The sequence below is a fragment of the Elephas maximus genome, chromosome 6 (genome assembly GCF_024166365.1).
Source record: "Elephas maximus indicus isolate mEleMax1 chromosome 6, mEleMax1 primary haplotype, whole genome shotgun sequence".
Lineage (NCBI taxonomy): Eukaryota > Metazoa > Chordata > Mammalia > Proboscidea > Elephantidae > Elephas > Elephas maximus.
Genome location: NC_064824.1, coordinates 134,930,484 through 134,948,367, shown reverse-complemented (window position 1 = coordinate 134,948,367; position 17,884 = coordinate 134,930,484). Strand labels below are relative to the sequence as shown.

The 17,884-nt window shown below is 39.0% G+C and overlaps 2 protein-coding genes across 3 annotated transcripts in view; one reads left to right on the top strand and one right to left on the bottom strand.

The window, feature by feature from the left end:
* GIGYF2 (GRB10 interacting GYF protein 2) overlaps positions 1-17,884 on the bottom strand; it is a 147,146-nt gene that overhangs the window by 70,024 nt on the left and 59,238 nt on the right. The gene's annotated exons all lie outside the window — the stretch shown is intronic.
* Positions 14,583-17,476, top strand: KCNJ13 (potassium inwardly rectifying channel subfamily J member 13). The gene is made up of 2 exons (XM_049888467.1): positions 14,583-15,042; positions 16,854-17,476. Exons 1-2 carry the CDS (start codon positions 14,583-14,585, stop codon positions 17,474-17,476), a joined length of 1,083 nt encoding a protein of 360 aa, XP_049744424.1.

Genomic DNA, 17,884 nt, shown 5'->3' with positions numbered 1-17,884 from the left:
CAAAAACACGTGGAGGAACCTTAAATGCATTTTGGTAAGTGAAAGAAGCCAGTCTGAAAAGGCTACACTGTAAGACATTCTGGAAAAAGAGAAACCATACACAGAAAAAGATCAGTTGCTCAGGTTGGGGAAGAAGGAGAAAGGATTAAAAAAAAAAAAAAAAAAGATCAAACTGTATTTTAAATATGTGTAGGTTATTGTACGTCGATTATACCTCAATGAAGTAGTAAAAAAATAAAGACAAAAAAAGGTTACCTAAGAGAAGCTGTTTAAATGGCACAGTAACTGGTTCAAATCTTGATCGTCAGACTCATTCAACAGTATTTATTGCACACTCAGTGCAAGTTTTGTGGATTCAATGACACATTCCCCACTCTCACAGGGTTCAAAGAGCTAGGCTCTCCTGCTCAGAACAAGAGGGGACAACTCATTTTACCAAGGACCCCGGTACCCTTCACGGTCGATAATAATGGAAAATGTCACTATACGTACAAAAGAAAAACAAATTTAAAACAAAGAAATCTCAAAATGTACACAAAATTGATGAATGATGGGAAATGGCTTTTGATCTACATAACCAGTCAGGCATGACAGATGCACTAGGCAAACACTCATTCCCATCTACTTTTAAACTAAAGTCTTTGAAAAAGAATGAATGCACCACAGTAAGCAGGATATCGCTAAGGGTAAAATGCAAAACTCATCAAACACTGCTCATTATCATTTTTTCTAACAGATGATAAACTACAAAAAAGATTAGTTATTTAAAATAAAAACAATCTCACAATCTTAAAATAGAACTCTATAAATGGCTTTTATATAACTTTATATTTTTAGGTAGTTACAATCACTGTACCTATTATTTTTATAATCAGTTATGATAGCTAATATTTCTCTGTGAGTATACAGTCTTATAATAATACCAATGGGCACATACTAGTTACCGTACCTTGCTGCTATAACATAATCTACTAGTTATTCCCCACTGGACATTTACTTTATAACTAATTTTTTGTCAGCTATAGATAACAAGAAATATCTGTGTGCATATGGGTTTTGCTTTCTTGAACTATTTCTTTTGAAAACACTCCAAGGAGTGAAATTACTAGAGCAAATGACAGACTTGATGCAATGACATACCCTTTTCCCCCCCAAAAAAGGGTTAAACCATCACACCATTTTGCACTATCAAAACTAAGTGCTGCTATCCTTTTAAAATTTTTATAATAGGAATAAAATAGTATGCTAAAGTGGGTCAAAATCTGAATTTTTCATAAAAAACATTTTTCCATTTTGTTTACTAACTTTATTTCCCTTTATGTGAATTATTTATTTGCATTTTCTTTTACTAAACTGGCAGCTTATTTGCCTTCGTAATAGTCAAGTCCTACAAGTACCTTTCATATTAGTACTCAGGAATTGGAAAATATAAAGGACTGGATGGGGTAAAAACAGAGAATTATAGGGAGAAAAAAAACCTGGCTTTTCTACTTACTAAAAACTATATTATAATTTTCAAATTGTTGGAAACCTGTACCTCATGAAGTCTATCTATTTCTTGTTCACACAGAGCAGCAGCGCACCAAAGAAAATTCTACCTTGGAGTCACTAGATCTGGTTTTAATTTCTGGCTCTAAATCTGTTCTATATGCCTGGACTAATGAGGGTATGTGCGTGTGTTGAGGCTAGCTAGTGTTGCCAGTTTACATAAACATTAGTCCATTCTATATGAAAAAAAAATCCTTGTTTCTAAAAAATTTCTAAAAACTACAATATACTTTTTGATACACCAAATATTATACAGTGAGATATCGAGCACAGAACCCTACTCAGTGGAAAGATTTTGAGCACACTTCCCTGGTGTAATGTTCACATGCCAAGCATATCCCCCACGGAAGAGCAAGGTAGGTAAAGTTCTGCCTTATGTCGTTTTCATAAGGGAAGGGTAAAAAAAATTCAGAAACTTTTAAATGGATTTCACTCATCTCCTCCCTTAAGAAAATGCTTTATGGAAGTATAACATTCTTATGAAAAGTACACAAAACATAAATGTGTAATTTCCTAATTTCCCATAAAGTGAATATACCCATAGAGCTACCACCTGAGATTAAAAAGGAGCCTGGTGGCACAGCGGCTAAGAGCTCAGCTGCTAACCAAAAGGTCAGCAGTTCAAAGCCACCAGGCGCTCCTTGGAAACCCTATAGGGCTGGTGGGTAGGGGAGATTAAAGAAAAAAATAGAGTGTGGACAGCTCTCGAAAGTCTTCTCCATGCCCCCTCCCAATCACCTCTTTCCAAAGTAACAACTTTCCTGACTTTCGTTCTCAAAAATTAATACTGCCTGCTTTTGAACTTTTTATATAAATGGAGTAACATGGCATATATTCTTTCATGACTGTCTTCTTTTGCTGAACACTATGAGAGAGTCATCTGTGTTGTTTCATGAACAATCGTTTGTTCTTTTGCACTGCTGTACAGTGTTTCACTGTATAAATATACTACAATGTATTACTCCATTCCACCGCTGACAGACATCTAGGTTGTTTTCTAGTTTTCTGCTATTATGAATAGTGTGGCTATGAACATTCTTGGACATGAATTTTGGTGAGGATCTGTTTGCATTACTGTTGGTTATACACGTGGGAGTGGAAGCGCTGGGCCGTAAGGTTACGTTTAACTTTAGTAAGTACTACCAAATATTTTTCCCAAGAAATAGTACTACTTTAACATTTGTTTGCTTGTTTGTTTTACTCAAATCTCTTAACAAACATTAAAATAAGTGCCTACTCTATAGAAAAACACAATTAGAGGTGTGGAATTAAAAACCAAGAAAAGACTTAGCCAGCACCTGTGTTCCAGGTTCACAGTCCAGGGACAGACTTGTCAACAAATGGCCTGATATGTTACAGCTGACAGAGTGCATGACCTATCTCCTGTGAATCTCCTCACACCCACGGGAGACAGCATCAGTCTTTATCATCTCCACCATTCCTGTGAAGAGGGAGATGTGCCAGGGCGCCGCACAAGGTCACACAGCTGAGTCTAGACCAAATCAGAAATAGAACCTAGGGGCTCAAGGTCCTCAAACAGGGTTTATTTCCACTACATCATTCTTAGTGGTTTACTCACATATTAGGCCCATTGGAACCAGCCAGGATTCTGGAAAACCTGAAGCAGAAGGATGAAGATCTGGGATCTAGATGTAACCAGCCCTAAAAAGATTTCACACACGCCATGGGATATCCTGGGGCCTAAGTCAGCTACCTATCCAAAAAGGGGAAAAATCTGTTCCCATCTTCCTGAAGAAATGATTTCAAAAAGTATAACCCTGAAAAACTGGTAAGACCAACCACTTTAATACAAAAATTTACCCAAGAAATCATTTCAAGGGAACAAAATGGCTTCAAGCACTGTCTAATGAAATACTTATTTCGAATTACTACGGGGGCAGTGATGGTTCACTGGCGGAATTCTCGCCTTCCACATGGGCGACGTGGGTTTGATTCCCAACCCACGCACCTCACGCGCAGCCACTGTCTGTCAGTGGAGGCTTACGTGTCACTAGGATGCTGAACAGGTTTCAGTGGAGCTCCCAGACTAAGACAGACTAGGACAAAAGACCTGGCAAACTAATTCCAAAAAATTAGCCTATGAAAACTCTACGGATCACAACGGTCCAATCCAAACTGATCACAGAGATGGCACAGAACTGAACAACATTTCATTCCATTGTGCACAGGGTCGCCATGACTCAGGGGCTGACTCAACAGCAGCTAACAACAACTAATGTAACTAAAAGTCACACCGCGTACAAGAGCTGCTCTGAAACATTAAGGTAAGTCCCTTGTAATCTAAATTCCAGTGGCCCTGAGTGTGAATAAATTTAAGTGGAGGTGTCAAGGAGAACTTCATGATAATACACAAATATGTAATACATAAGTGATAATACATTCACATATTACTGATGTAACTTAATTTTTTTTTTTAATATTAAGATCTTTCAGGGGAAATTTAGAAGATGGTATCTAAAAATCCTAGGACTCCATAGTGACTAGGCTAAAACGGGTGAGGGACACCCACGTGACCCTTCTCAGCATTCAAAATCAAAGTCCTCCTCCTGTTACTGCTTCTGTAACAGCAACACCATGATAGTTGAGTAACCGAGTATTTCAGCTGACTTGTTCTTCAAATCTTAGCTTAATTTATAAACAAAGTGATTTAAAAGTATACCTAACTGAGTAATTTACAAATTAATGTCTAAACCAGAGGTTCCTGCCCTGTAGTCTGTGAATGATCTGAGGGCCGGGGCCCTGGGATTGTAAGCATGTAAGGTGCTGGCATGTTTCCCCACACCTACCCCCCCACTGCCCCCAGGGAAAAGAGTCTAAAGCTTTTATCTGAGTCTTAAAGGTGTCTATGGGCTCCAAAAGGTAAAAAATCCAGAGCCCATAAAACAGTCTAGTCAATTCTGACTTACAGCAACCCTACAGGACAGAGGAGAGCTACCCCACAGGGTTTCCAAGGAGTAGCTGGTGAATTAGAACGGCCAATTTTTTTGGTTAGCAGCCAAGCTCTTAACCACTGTATCACCAAAAGGTAAAGAAACACAAATTTAAAATCCATTTTTTTCTATTCAATATAGGAAACGTACCATTTTATGAGCAAACTATTCAGCCTATATAATATACTTAACGTGCTTAAATCCACAGTACTTTAAGATGTGTAAAGGTGCTAAAACACATTATTTTCCCAATGGTAGTAAATACTTGATTGTTTCTGCTTTAATCTGTTCAGTCCGAAAAGTAAGTAAATAAATAAATCAATCACAACGCCGTATTGGTTTAGCCTGGTCTAATTGAGTGGACTTCCTAAGGAGAAAGAGCAGTGAAAGGGCACCTGTGTGCATGTTTGACTCCCAGCCAAAAATGGTGTTTATGGAAAACTTCAGATGGAGCAAAGAGGCACTCAGCCAACAAAATCTACAGCTGTGAGACTTGGAATTTACAAGTCCCTGATCTCTAAAAGCAGGAGTGGAATTATGGGACAGACTTTGAAGCTTGTTTGTGTGCAAATTCTTCTAACAAGTGATTTTCTATTCCTCTATTCAGATGTATGTCTCTGACCAACCCTAAAAATACTTCCTAACACAGTGAGGAAACAGTGGAAGGGAGTCGGTGTTGATATTTACTTCTCCTTTCCCCCCTCCCCCTAATCACCTATAAAGAAAGAAATTCAGGATGGTTAAAATGGAAAAGTTTAAATTCTATTGAGATTCGCCACTCCCCCCCGCCCCACCCCACGCCCCCCAGCCTAACTGTGCATTAGAGAATTAAATTAGGCCAAAGAGAGATTTGGCCCTTGCTCTTGGGCCACACCCACTAGTCCACCCTACAATGTGATTTACGGTGGGGGCCTGAGGGGGCCTCAGGCTGCAGCGTATCAGCTCCATCTCTGGAAGTGCTAGAGACCAAAGCAGCCACACAGCCATACATGATAGAGCCCCAGTAAAAACTCTGGATACCAAGGCTCAAGTGGGCTTCCCTAGTTGGCAATACTTCTATGTGTGGCCACACATCATTGCTGGTAAAAAGGTGACTGTCCACATGGCACCGCTGGGAGAAAACCACCTGAGGCCCTGGACCTGATGTTCCCTAGACTGCCGAATGTGTTTCTTCCAAGGTAGATTTTAATCTGTATCTTTCACTATAATGAAACCATAACTGTGAGTATCCTGTGAGTTGCTCTAATGAATTACTGTTACGGCCTGAATTACGTCCCCCTGAAAGTGTGTGCTGTAAACCCTAATCTCTACGCCTGTGGTTCAGGAGCCCTGGTGGTGTAGTGGTTAAGCACTCAGCTGCTAACTGAAAGATCATTTTGAACCCACCAGCCATTGCAAGGGAGAAACACACGGCAATCAGCTTCTATAACTCCACAGGGCCATTCTACTCCGTCCTATAGGGTCATTAGGAGTCAGAATAGACTCTATAGCAATGGGTTTTATATGGTTATAATCCCGTTTGGGGAAACCCTGGTAGCATAATGGTTAAGAGCAACGGGTGCTAATCAAAAGGTAAGCGGTTCGAATCCACCAGGCGCTCCTTGGAAACCATATGGGGGCAGTTCTGCTCGGTCCTATAGGGTCACTATGAGTCGGAATCCACTCAAGGGCAACAATGGGTTTGGTTTTTGGTTTCTTGGAATCCCATTTGAGAATGAGTTTTCTTTATTATGCTAAAGAGACAGGATTAGTGCAGTGCAGGGTGTATCTTGAGTCAATTCCTCTTGAGATATAAAAGAGATTAACTGAAAGCTAACAAGCAGAGATGGGGGGAGAGAGATGCCAAGTCACATGAAGACTGCCCAGGGGCAGAGAAGCTCAAAAGAGACGAGGACCTTCCTCCAGAGCCAACAGAGAGAGAAAGCCTTCCCTCAGAGCCAACGCCCTGAATTCAGACTTCTATCCTCCTAAATTGTGAGAAAATAAATTTCTGTTTGTTAAAGCCATCCACTGTGGTATTTCTGTTATGGCAGCACTAGATAGCTAAGACAATTACCAAACCTGAAGGCAGTCTGGGGAACCCCCGAACTTGTAGCTGGTGTCAGAAGCTAGGGTAGTCCTGGGGACTCCCAATCTTTAAACGAACCCCCATGGGGTAACACACTTGTTCTACTGTTAACAGGAGTCCTGAAAACACAGCTGTCCCTGGCTGGAAGGGAGAATGGATGGACTGCAATATATCATAATCTCTTTGAAAAAGCACCTCACGTGGTTTGAATACGCCCCACACCCCTACTGCCCTCATGCCCACGGCTGTGAGTATGCACTAGTACACACCCAGAGCCTGCCTGGAATCTCTGGACAAGACAATCTTGAACATGCAGCATTAGGAAGAATCTGGACATCTTCTGAAGAAAGATAAGTAAACTATGTGAGAAAGAACACCGGAGACCACGACTACAGTTTTAAAGTAAGGACATTACCTATGGACACAAGCAGGACATTTCACTCCGAGTGTAAGTTTTGTTGTTTCCAAGTACAATGTGGCACATTTATGGATCATATACCAGGTTGACTTCAGCCAGAAAGAAAATCAAATACTTTTAAAGACAGGGGAATGAGTTGAACAAAGAATAATGTATCTGGTCTTGGCACCTTGCTTAATCATTACGATTTTCAGTAAAAAAAAATAATAATAATAATAATAAATCAATGAACAGGTGTCTAGCACTTATGTGACATAGGAGAGATTTTATAGAGCCATCTCCAATTACCTTACTGAGAAATACCTAGAGCAGACATCACTAATTCTGTTCAGAAGGGAGGTCCCGTGTGTGAAGTCATCAGTGTCATTCCAGCTAACTTGGCTCCACCAGAAATGAATGGACTTGCTCTTCAGGCTATTGTACTGGGAGCGCTATACTCCAGAGAGGGCTCTCCAGTTAGCAAGTAGAACTCATCATCTAACACCATAGCAAACTTACAAACTGTAGAAATTCAGAAATCAAAACACTTCTTCACTCAAGACATTTTCTTCTGTCAAGTCATTTCTGCCTCGATACATTCTGAAACTGGGAAAATTATGGAAAGGAGCTTCTAAGTTTACTTTAGTAAAGTCCTTCACTACCTTGTTGTTGTTTTTAGGTGTCACTGAGTCAGTTCTGACTCATAGTGACCCTATGTATAACAGAATAGAACACTGCCCAGTCCTGCACCATCCTCACAACTACTGCTATGTTTGAGCCTACTGTTGCAGCCACTGTGTCAATCCATCTGAGGGTCTTCCTCTTTTTCGTTAACCCTCTATTTTACCAAGCATGATGTCCTGCTCCAGGGACTGGTCCCTCCTGATAACATGTTCAAAGTATGCAAGATGAAGTCTCGCCATCCTTGCTTCTAAGGAGCATTCTGGCTGTATCTCTTCCGAAACAGATTTGTTTGTTCTTCTCGCAGTCCATGGTATATTTAATATTCTTCACCAATACCATAATTCAAATGCATCAATTATTCTTTGATCTTCCTTATTTATTGTCCAGTTTTCATGAGAATATGAGGCGACTGAACATACCATGGCTTGGGTCAGGCACACCTTAGTTCTCAAAGTGACATCTTTGCTTTTTAACACTTTAAAGGGGTCTTCTGCAGATCTGCCCAATGCAATACATCGTTTATTTCTGGACTGCTGCTTCCATGGGCATTAACTGTGGATCCAAGTAAAATGAAATCCTTGACAACTTCAATCTTTTCTCCATTTATCATGATGTTGCTTACTGGTCCAGTTGTGAGGGCTTCTGCTTTCTTTAAGTTGAGATGTAATTCATACTGAAGACTGTAGTCATTGATCTTCATCAGTAAGTGCTTCAAGTACTCTTCACTTTCAGCAAGCAAGCTTGTGTCATCTGCATATCTCAGGCTGTTAACAAGCCTTCCTCCAATTCTTTGATGCCACATTCTTCTTCATATAGTCCAGTTTCTCAGATTATTTGCTCAGCACACAGACTGAACAAGCATGGTGAAAGGCTAAAACCCTGACGCACACCTTTCCTGATTTTAAACCACGCGGTATCCCACTGTTCTGTTCAAACGACTACCTCTTGGTGTGTGTACAGGTTCCACACGAGCACAATTAAGTGTTCTGGAACTTCCACTCTTCGCGATGTTATCTGTAATTTGTTACGATCCACACAGTCGAATGCCTCTGCACAGTCAATAAAACACTACCTTGCCTACTTTACTGTCTATTAGAGACAGGTGGCAATGTTAACACTGCACCTGCTCTGGTTCTGTTTTTTTTTTAAATCAGCTAGCTGACAACTGATATCAAATATAATTCCCACTAGTCCATGCAAGAAGCCAGCATCACATCATAAGTCCTCCCTTTATACTTTTACCTTTCCTAATTCTGAAGGTCAAAGTTGCCAGTGCTGTGTCTCAACTTGTATTGAAATGTTTTGCATTAATGAAACAAAGAAGGAATTAATATAGTTTTTAAACAGGGGAGGGAATCTACAAAGGCGGATTTCACTTTCTAAGTAGCATTATATTGGTCTACATTAATAATTTTCCCAGCAGGCCTCCCATGATTTTACTTTGAACAATCATAGTCTTTGTTTCCCAGATCCTCTCACATGTGACATTTGATGAAAGTTTTAAAAACAGCAGCTAACGAAGCAGGAGAAAAGTACTGCTCAGTAAGGCATTACACAAATCGATCCCCTCACTCATTTCGAGGTTGCTACAAGAAGGATCACAGACATTTTCCTGCTAAACACCAGTTCGGCACTGAGTTCAATTTTCTGTGCCCTGAACACTATGTTTTATTCCACATCATACTTTCCATCAGGGAAACAGCCCCTAAAAGAAACTTCTTCGGTTATTTCACATAGGTATGTTTTTTTAAAGAGAAGTACAAGGTACCAAACAATTAAGTTTCTTTCTATTCCAGGGTCTTTGTATATACAGCCTTAAAAAAGTCTGCTTCCTTGCAAAAAAAATAGTAATAATAAGAAAAATAAAGGGGAAAAAAATGTTTCAGGTAACTAAAATATCTATATTAGTAGTCTGGAATTAACGGTATATTTATTTATTCTGATGAGACGGGATATGAAAAGTAAACTAGGAAAAATAATTCATGCCTAAAAGTTCTCATCCAAATAAATCTTCCCCCAAAGAAATGGAGAGGGGGGGAAAAAAAAGATTAGTGGAGGAAATATCTCACACTTCAACATGCTATATAAGGAAAGAGGCTAAAAGGAAATCTTGCAGGGAATTTTATCCCTTTGAACTTTCAAATAAACTCTTAAGTAAGATTATGCAAACTTACTAAAGACCGGTCCCGATTAGAGGGGAAAAATGCACCCCTTCTCCAAGTCAGTTCTGAAGGCTTTCTCCAGAATTGTTAAGGTTTGTGTTGGGTAAAGAAAGACCTCCTAACAAACCAGCATTCTTTTCCACATGATCAGAGCTAATTGGCCCCCCTGCAGACCAAGTGACCAATCACATCAACTTCAGAGGAAACCAGCCCCCACTGCATTATAAACAGAGGAATGTGAACTGTAAACCCAGTCCAAGAAGAGAACCTACAAACCAGACTTGTAGATTAGAATTATCTGATTGAAAGACATACTCAGCAAGTTTCCTCAAGACCTACCTTTGCATATAGGCTCAGCCATCAAAAGAACTGGTGAGTACAGGAAATTCTATTCATTCTTATTTCTTTCCTTAAAGGAACAGGGAAAGAAGTAGACTGGCAAGTAAGGACAGACCTAGTTACTTCCAATAGATTTCTAAAACAGTATCTAAATAGGGATATACATTAAGGTTCTTGATTCTTTTTCCTTGTATTTTAGAAATGGAATGATAATAGCCCTACAGAAAAAGATTACTGGAAATTATCTTCTGAATTGTTTTGTTAAATGCATACTAATCCGCCATTATAATACAGAATATAAGCAGAAAGGACCTAGAAAAAAATTCAGAGGCTAAAAAAAAAAAAAGAAGGTGCCTTTTTCTTTTGGAAAGTACTAAAGAAACCCTAAATGAGCGTACAGAAACAAATGACAAAAGAATAAAACACTTTGCTTTTTTGAAATATTTTTATCCATGAATAAAATCATGCATTTTATCTTAATTTTAAATTTCTTCTAAAAAGAGAATTATTACTGAAATGTAGTAGAGGCTTCTGCAAATAAAAAATTAAAATGTAAAAAAATCTGAGCTTACATAATAGGGCTAGAACTCAGATTGTTTACCCCAATTATGTAGCACAGAAAGATGATTCTAAGTCTTTCAATACAGTTTAAAACCAGACTAGACAAATCCATGGTAATGCCATATTTGTATAACACTTGTAATTATAGACTATATCCTAATTGTTTAATATAAACTACGCTACTACTTTATAACATGGCAGTAGAAAAATACATCATTTTAAGTGTTGCAAACTAATGAGTGGAATGAATCCATTGTTCGGATGATCAATGAAGCAGACGAACTATCATTTTTATAGAGTACTATTTTTTTCAACAAATAGTTTATAAATGGGCAAATATTTTACAGCCCACACACACAGATTCAAGAAACCTTACCAAGTTTCCATTCTACTTCTGTTGGGATCAGTTGATGAAAATCGTATCAATGCAAATCAAGACAAATGATACATTCAAAAAGCACTGTGCCTGTAGGGATATGAAAATTACTGGGAAACAGAATAGTATAAACGTAATGTCTACCCATCAGACACTTTTTACAGATATCAGGTAACAATAATACACCTTAAAAATATATATATATACACAAACATGTAAAGTCACACAGAAAAAAAAGGGGGGGGGAGAAGAAAGAAATCATTGAGGAATGCTGTATCAGTTGAAGGAATTGGAAATAATTTTGCCAACTTGTAGAACTACAGGAGATGGTGTTATTTAATTCCCTCTTTCTTCCTTTCCTTTTTTCAATATAAGGAGCCTGGCCAAGGGTAGTGGGTGACTTGCCCAAACTGACACAGCTATACAACCACAGAGCCAGAGCTGGTTGGCTAGATTCCCTAACCTGTGTTCTTTATCTAAACCACACTGACTACATGGGTCCAAAGAATGGAGTTATTCAGGGTAATCTCTTAAAAAAAAAATTCTTAAGTGGGGATCAAAATCTTACTTCCCTCAACTACTTTCCAACACAATCTAAACAAGATCTAGCAAAGTCGTATACTAAAAAAAGATACTGCTTCATTGTTTTGATATTAGTCTTTTGACTTCCCTGTTCACAGGTTTTTCCACGTAATTTACTTGTAAGAGAAAAAAGAATGGAAGTATAAAGAGCCTAGAATAAGACTGCCACAAAAGCTGTAGGTAACAAGTCTGAAAAACTCCAAATGGGAAAAATTTATTTTGTTACATACAGTATACATAGTAAGGCTTTCTCTCCAGGTAATGAATTTTAAAACCTTTAAGCACCCCCCTCCAGCCCGAGCTACTGTGAAGCAGTAAGTATTGACCAGGACAGCAGTTCCCTAGAGTGGAACAAGTACCGGGGTGCAGGTCCATGATGGGCATTTTCACATAGGCAAGAAGCGAGACACCATAAAGGACAAAGCAGCTGTTCACACACCTTTGGGCAAGGCAGCCAACTCTCCTTTCACGGCTATATCCTTCTTCGAGTGTGAAAATGCCCTTTCTTTTATAAAATAGTGATGGTAGTATTATATTTTTAAAACTACCTTCTCACTTGGCAAAATACCAAGTTGGCGATGCTGTGTAAGAACTCTCCTCTCCACGTTTTGTTCTGATTCTGCTGATGTGTCGAATCCAAAATACTAGACGATGTTATAATTCTGACTGTACTAATCTACAAATCTCAAAAGAACTCTTCCTTAACTGAAAAAATATTTCTTGCCTAAAAATCATAGGTCTGAATCTAATAAGCATAAATGAAGACCAAATATTCTGTAATGGCTCTTGAACAAAACTAGTCAAATGGAACAGTGTTTTTCACAAAGGCTAACTAGGGTCAAAATGTCTGTTTTTGAGACCATACAGCACTGACTTTGGACTCAGAGTCATGAGATTCATACTTGCCACGTCCTACCTTCATGGTCTCCATTTCATCATCTGTAAAATGAGAGCAATGATGATAAAAGTTAACAAATGTTATTAATAACAATAAAGCAACTGACACGGAGAGCTTGCTCTGGGCCAGACACTGCCTGTGAGCTTCCTGGGAGTTAACACAGGGAGGGTTTAAAAAAAAAAAAAGCCGACTTTGGAGTTAGCCGGATCGGGATAATAATTCAAATCTGGCCCCATTTGCCCTGTACAGGTTTCCTTTATCTCTCTGAGCCTCAGTGACCTCATCTGAAAAATGGGGAAAATGCCTATGTTGCTGAGACCTCAAAGAATTAGAGATAACGCATTAGGAAAGCACCTAGCATGGTGCCTATATGAAGACTTTATTATTATTTCCAAAAGGGCAGGCATCAGGCCTCTTAAACCATTTAAATTAGCTAGCAAAATCAGGGTTATTAACCTGTGTCACAGAAAAAAAAAAAATACACTGAGTAAAATTATGATTATGATAACTTATTATGATGATAAACTATAAAGCACTAAGGTTTTTTAAAGTTTATAATAAGAAACTGAACTGGCTACTTTAGAAAGTCAAAGAATTGGCCACCTAATCTAAGTAATTTTAATAATCGTTCCGATATTCTTCCGATATTCCATCAGTAGCTCAAAGCTGAAGAGAACACCTCCAACAGTACTAGAAATGTTAAAATAGCCTCTAGACAAAGAGGAAAGCTGCAAATACCCTGCTGGACAATGTCCAATTCCAAACAGCAGAGGAGGTGGTCTTCAAAGCCTCAACACACAGGGGGACCCAGTAAACCCTGGCACAGCAACCCAGCTCCAGAAGCCTCTAGTCCCTTCTTAAGCTTCATTCACAGGGCAGAGAGAGGGTATGCAGCATTCCCAAGGACATCTAACTGTGAAGGAAGAAGCAAGGAAAAGATTCAAATATAAACTCCTATGACAGGTTACAGCAGAGATGGGAGCACCCAAGGGGAGCAAACCTGTATTTCCCACTCTGCTCCTGGTAGCCTCTGCACAGAAGGCTTAAGACACCTTTGTCATACGCAACAAAGGTCAAAGGAAAGCACACATTAGATTTCTACTCACCACAGAGAGGAAAGTATAACCAGTGATGAAAACTGCTAACGGCTGAAAACTAATTAATTATCTTTGGAAAACTGCCGTTTGATGCCTTCGTAATTATCTCAGTTCATTAAACTCTTCAATCTTTTTCTTTGACTTATTTACTTTCAAAGCTAAGGTTATCTAGGAATGTCTACTTATTTTACCAGGAAAGTAATTCTCTCTCCACGATCCAATCGGAGCCTAGAATACTCAAGACAGCAATACCTCAACCAGGAAAGGAAAGACTTCGTGAAAACGGCCCAAAGTGACAAACACACATAAACCTCAATCATACAACTCCTTGGTGTACTCTCTGTAGCCTGATTATAAAGCACACGTTACAACTGCAGGTCTCTCAAAGCTGAGGACAAGGGCAAGTCTTGTCTTGATACCAAGTCGGGTCTCGTAGGATCTGCAGACAGTTTCACAAGAAGCTTCCAGGTGATTTCTATTTATTTACAAAGAAGAACATTTACGTATTTAACATATTCCTTTTTATCATGAATTATCCAGGTACTCTGTTATTTACACATAATATTCGGTCAAATTAATAACTACTTGATTGCCTGGACTTGCACAAGTAAGATATGGTGGCATCAAACGGGCATGAACCAATCACCACCCTCAGGAACTTTAAGATATACTTGGAAAACATTAAAATGTCAAACTATTTTAACAGTTATTCAAAGGAAAAGTACTTAATAAATGGCCCCTTATGTACAGAGAAAGAGAGAGCAAGCTATCAGACTGAGAAAGCCTTCCCAAGTTATAGTCAGGGAAGCTTTCCGCACAAAGCAGAACATGAGTGAGGTCTCCGAATTTAGGAATTATAACTGTAAAACAGGTAAGGGCTTACTAATTTACTCTTGATTTCAGAGAATTCCAGCCTAAGATGGATGGCAGTAACTGCAAAGTTATTGCCCCTCTCCTAACTCAGAGATACCGGAGGATGGTCACCAAGGATGGCCACAGCACACTTCAAATGGATGGCGCTCAAAGGAGCCTTGCGTATCTTCGAGATGCCTGGGGAATCCTGATGGACATGCGCTGGCGCTGGATGATGCTGGTCTTTTCAGCTTCTTTTCTTGTCCACTGGCTTGTCTTTGCAGTGCTCTGGTATGTCCTAGCGGAGATGAATGGTGATCTGGGACTAGATCACGACGCCCCACCTGAAAACCACACCATCTGTGTCAAGTACATCACCAGTTTCACAGCGGCGTTCTCCTTCTCCTTGGAGACACAACTTACAATTGGTTATGGTACCATGTTCCCCAGTGGTGACTGTCCAAGTGCAATCGCCTTACTGGCCATACAAATGCTCCTAGGCCTCATGCTAGAGGCTTTTATCACAGGTAATCGTCTTTGTTCTTTAAAAAAAAAAAAAAAACAGCAAGTGTTTTGGAAAGGGTAGTTGGTTATCAGTGATTCTGTTATGGGGTGATTGATTTGCGTTATCAGTAGGCAAGGCCTGAGACAGAGCTGAGGGCGTCCAGGGCCAAACAACAGAAGAAATCATAAGGGACCTGACTATAAACTTAGGTTCTACCTATTGGAACTTCTTAAGAAAAAAAGGGACGACTAGGACACTGGCTGGCAGGAACATGCTATGCCAAAAAGTATTAGGGAGAACGCTAAAGGAAGTTTTTCAGAGAAATAAAACTTTTTGTTAAATAAGTGTATAAATACATTCAGTGCCTATTTTGACAGTCATTTTACCTAATGAGAGAAATTTAGTATTTTTTTTCTTCACTGGGGTAGAATTTTCTCCTCTGGATTTATCTTTTCCACGTTTACTCAATACCAATGAGCCCAGGACACCACAGTCAGCATTATGTCAGAGAAAAAATTAAGGTTACACATTCTTAACAAAATACACTTGGAAACATGGCTACAAGGATTATGAAATTTTGCTTATAAACCTGGTAACAAATAAGACTCCTTTCCCTAATAAAGTGGTAGGTTTAGTGTCATTTTTAATAACTGATACAATTAAAACAAAACAAAGAAAATCTGGTTTTAACATACTATCCAATAATCTGAGAAGGCAGGCATCGGGCCATCTGAAGGGTACTCTGGGATCAAGTCCCAGCGTGCTACCCACTGGCTCTACAACCTGCAAGAAATCACTGAATTTCTAGAACAAGAGTTCTTAAACTGGGCCAGTTCATGGATAAAATCAGTGGGGTCTGTGAACTTAGATGGGAAATCTTAAATCCTTTTTCACTAACCTCTACCTGAAATTTGGCATTTCCTTTGATAATGAATGTAGGCAACAAAAGCAGTAGCATCAGCAGTATCTACAACTTTGATACAAACAAAAATCACAGATATTTTCGTATCATGCTATAATACTTCAAAATTACAGTATTATACCTGCCACTAGGTTTTGTCATTTAATGTGTTAATAAGGCATATAGAATACTTAGAAAACATTTTAAATGTTCAACTGTATTTTAATACATTTTGGTTTCCACTGAATCTTGGGGATTTATTTTTATACTTTTAAAACATAATTCTGAGAAGAGGTCCATTGGCCTCACCAGCCTGTCAACAGCATCTGTGGCACAATCTGTAGTTTGGGGCACAGGGAAGATACACCTAAAAGATACACTGAAATCACCTTATGCAGCCAGTGCCTTCTAAGAAAAAAAAAGAAAGGTTTATATTAAGATTCGAAGTTAAAAAATTGTCCAACGTGTCACTCATTCCACTAGCCCTCTTCTCACCCCCCAAAACATTCTACTCTGAATCTAGTCTCTACTGCAACTTGAAATAACCTGGTTGTAATTAACCTATATTTATTTTCCATTGCATTAAAAGGAAAAAAAAAGGCAGAGATAGGAATATAGGAAATAACCAATTCTTTTGACTCTGTAAGAAAGTGGTGGATATGGTTTTATTTACATTTTCATGTAACAAGATGAATTATGCCTGTCCATTTTGAAATCATGGTTTTTAAAGTAAGAATGTACGTATATTTTGAAAAATTCTCCAGGCAAAATGAGACAACCCCAATTAACAAACCATGCGTTCAATTCCCTACTCATTTAGAAGTCATGGCACCTAAGAAATGTTTAACTATTTGATATACCCTTCTTGTTCAGAAAAGGTATTGATATTTATAGTCAACATTCTAAAAAAAATTCAATGGTTTCTAATTTAGGTGCCTTTGTGGCGAAGATTGCCCGGCCAAAAAATCGAGCTTTCTCAATTCGCTTTACTCACTTAGCAGTATTAGCTCACAGAGATGGCAAACCCAATCTTATTTTCCAAGTGGCCAACATTCGACCTAGCCCTCTAACTAGTGTTCGGGTCTCAGCTGTACTCTATCAGGAAAGAGAAAATGGTGAGCTCTACCAGACCAGTGTGGATTTCCACCTTGACGGCATCGGTTCCGAGGAATGTCCGTTCTTTATCTTTCCACTGACCTACTACCACTCCATTACATCATCGAGTCCTCTGGCTACTCTGCTCCAGCATGAAAATCCTCCCCACTTTGAACTAGTCGTGTTCCTTTCAGCAATGCAGGAAGGCACTGGAGAAATATGCCAAAGGAGGACATCCTACCTACCCTCTGAGATCATGTTACATCACTGTTTTGCACCTCTGTTGGCCCGAGGTTCCAAAGGTGAATATCAAATCAAGATGGAGAATTTTGACAAGACAATCCCTCAACTTGCAAATCCTCTGGTCTCTAAGAGCCCAAACAGGACTGACCTGGATATACATATCAATGGACAAAGCATTGACAATTTTCAGATCTCTGAAACAGGACTGACAGAGTAAGACTTACCCATGGCACCCTTCTTTTTTAATGTATTAAATATACCCAGCTAGTTATACAGCTATCTTTTCTTTATCGTATCTCATGGGTTTTTTTCCCCCAACTTTGATTACATCTCTCTGATCACATCAGAGTAATCGTACCTATGTTCACAAAAAATGGCTAAGCCAACAATACACATTCTGGAAATACAAGATTCTACTTTACAAAGATTGTATCTATGGTTATCTGCTAAAATCAATTAAATTCAACATAGAGATCCATTGTTGGTGAATTTACAAGGAGATGGTAGGATTCTAGTAATGAACGTAGAAGGCAGACAGACAGTGAAGTTTAACACACCTGAACTCTAAGAAAAATCAACCATAAACCTTGAATAACGGTCTAGCCTCACATCTAGCTCTGTAGCT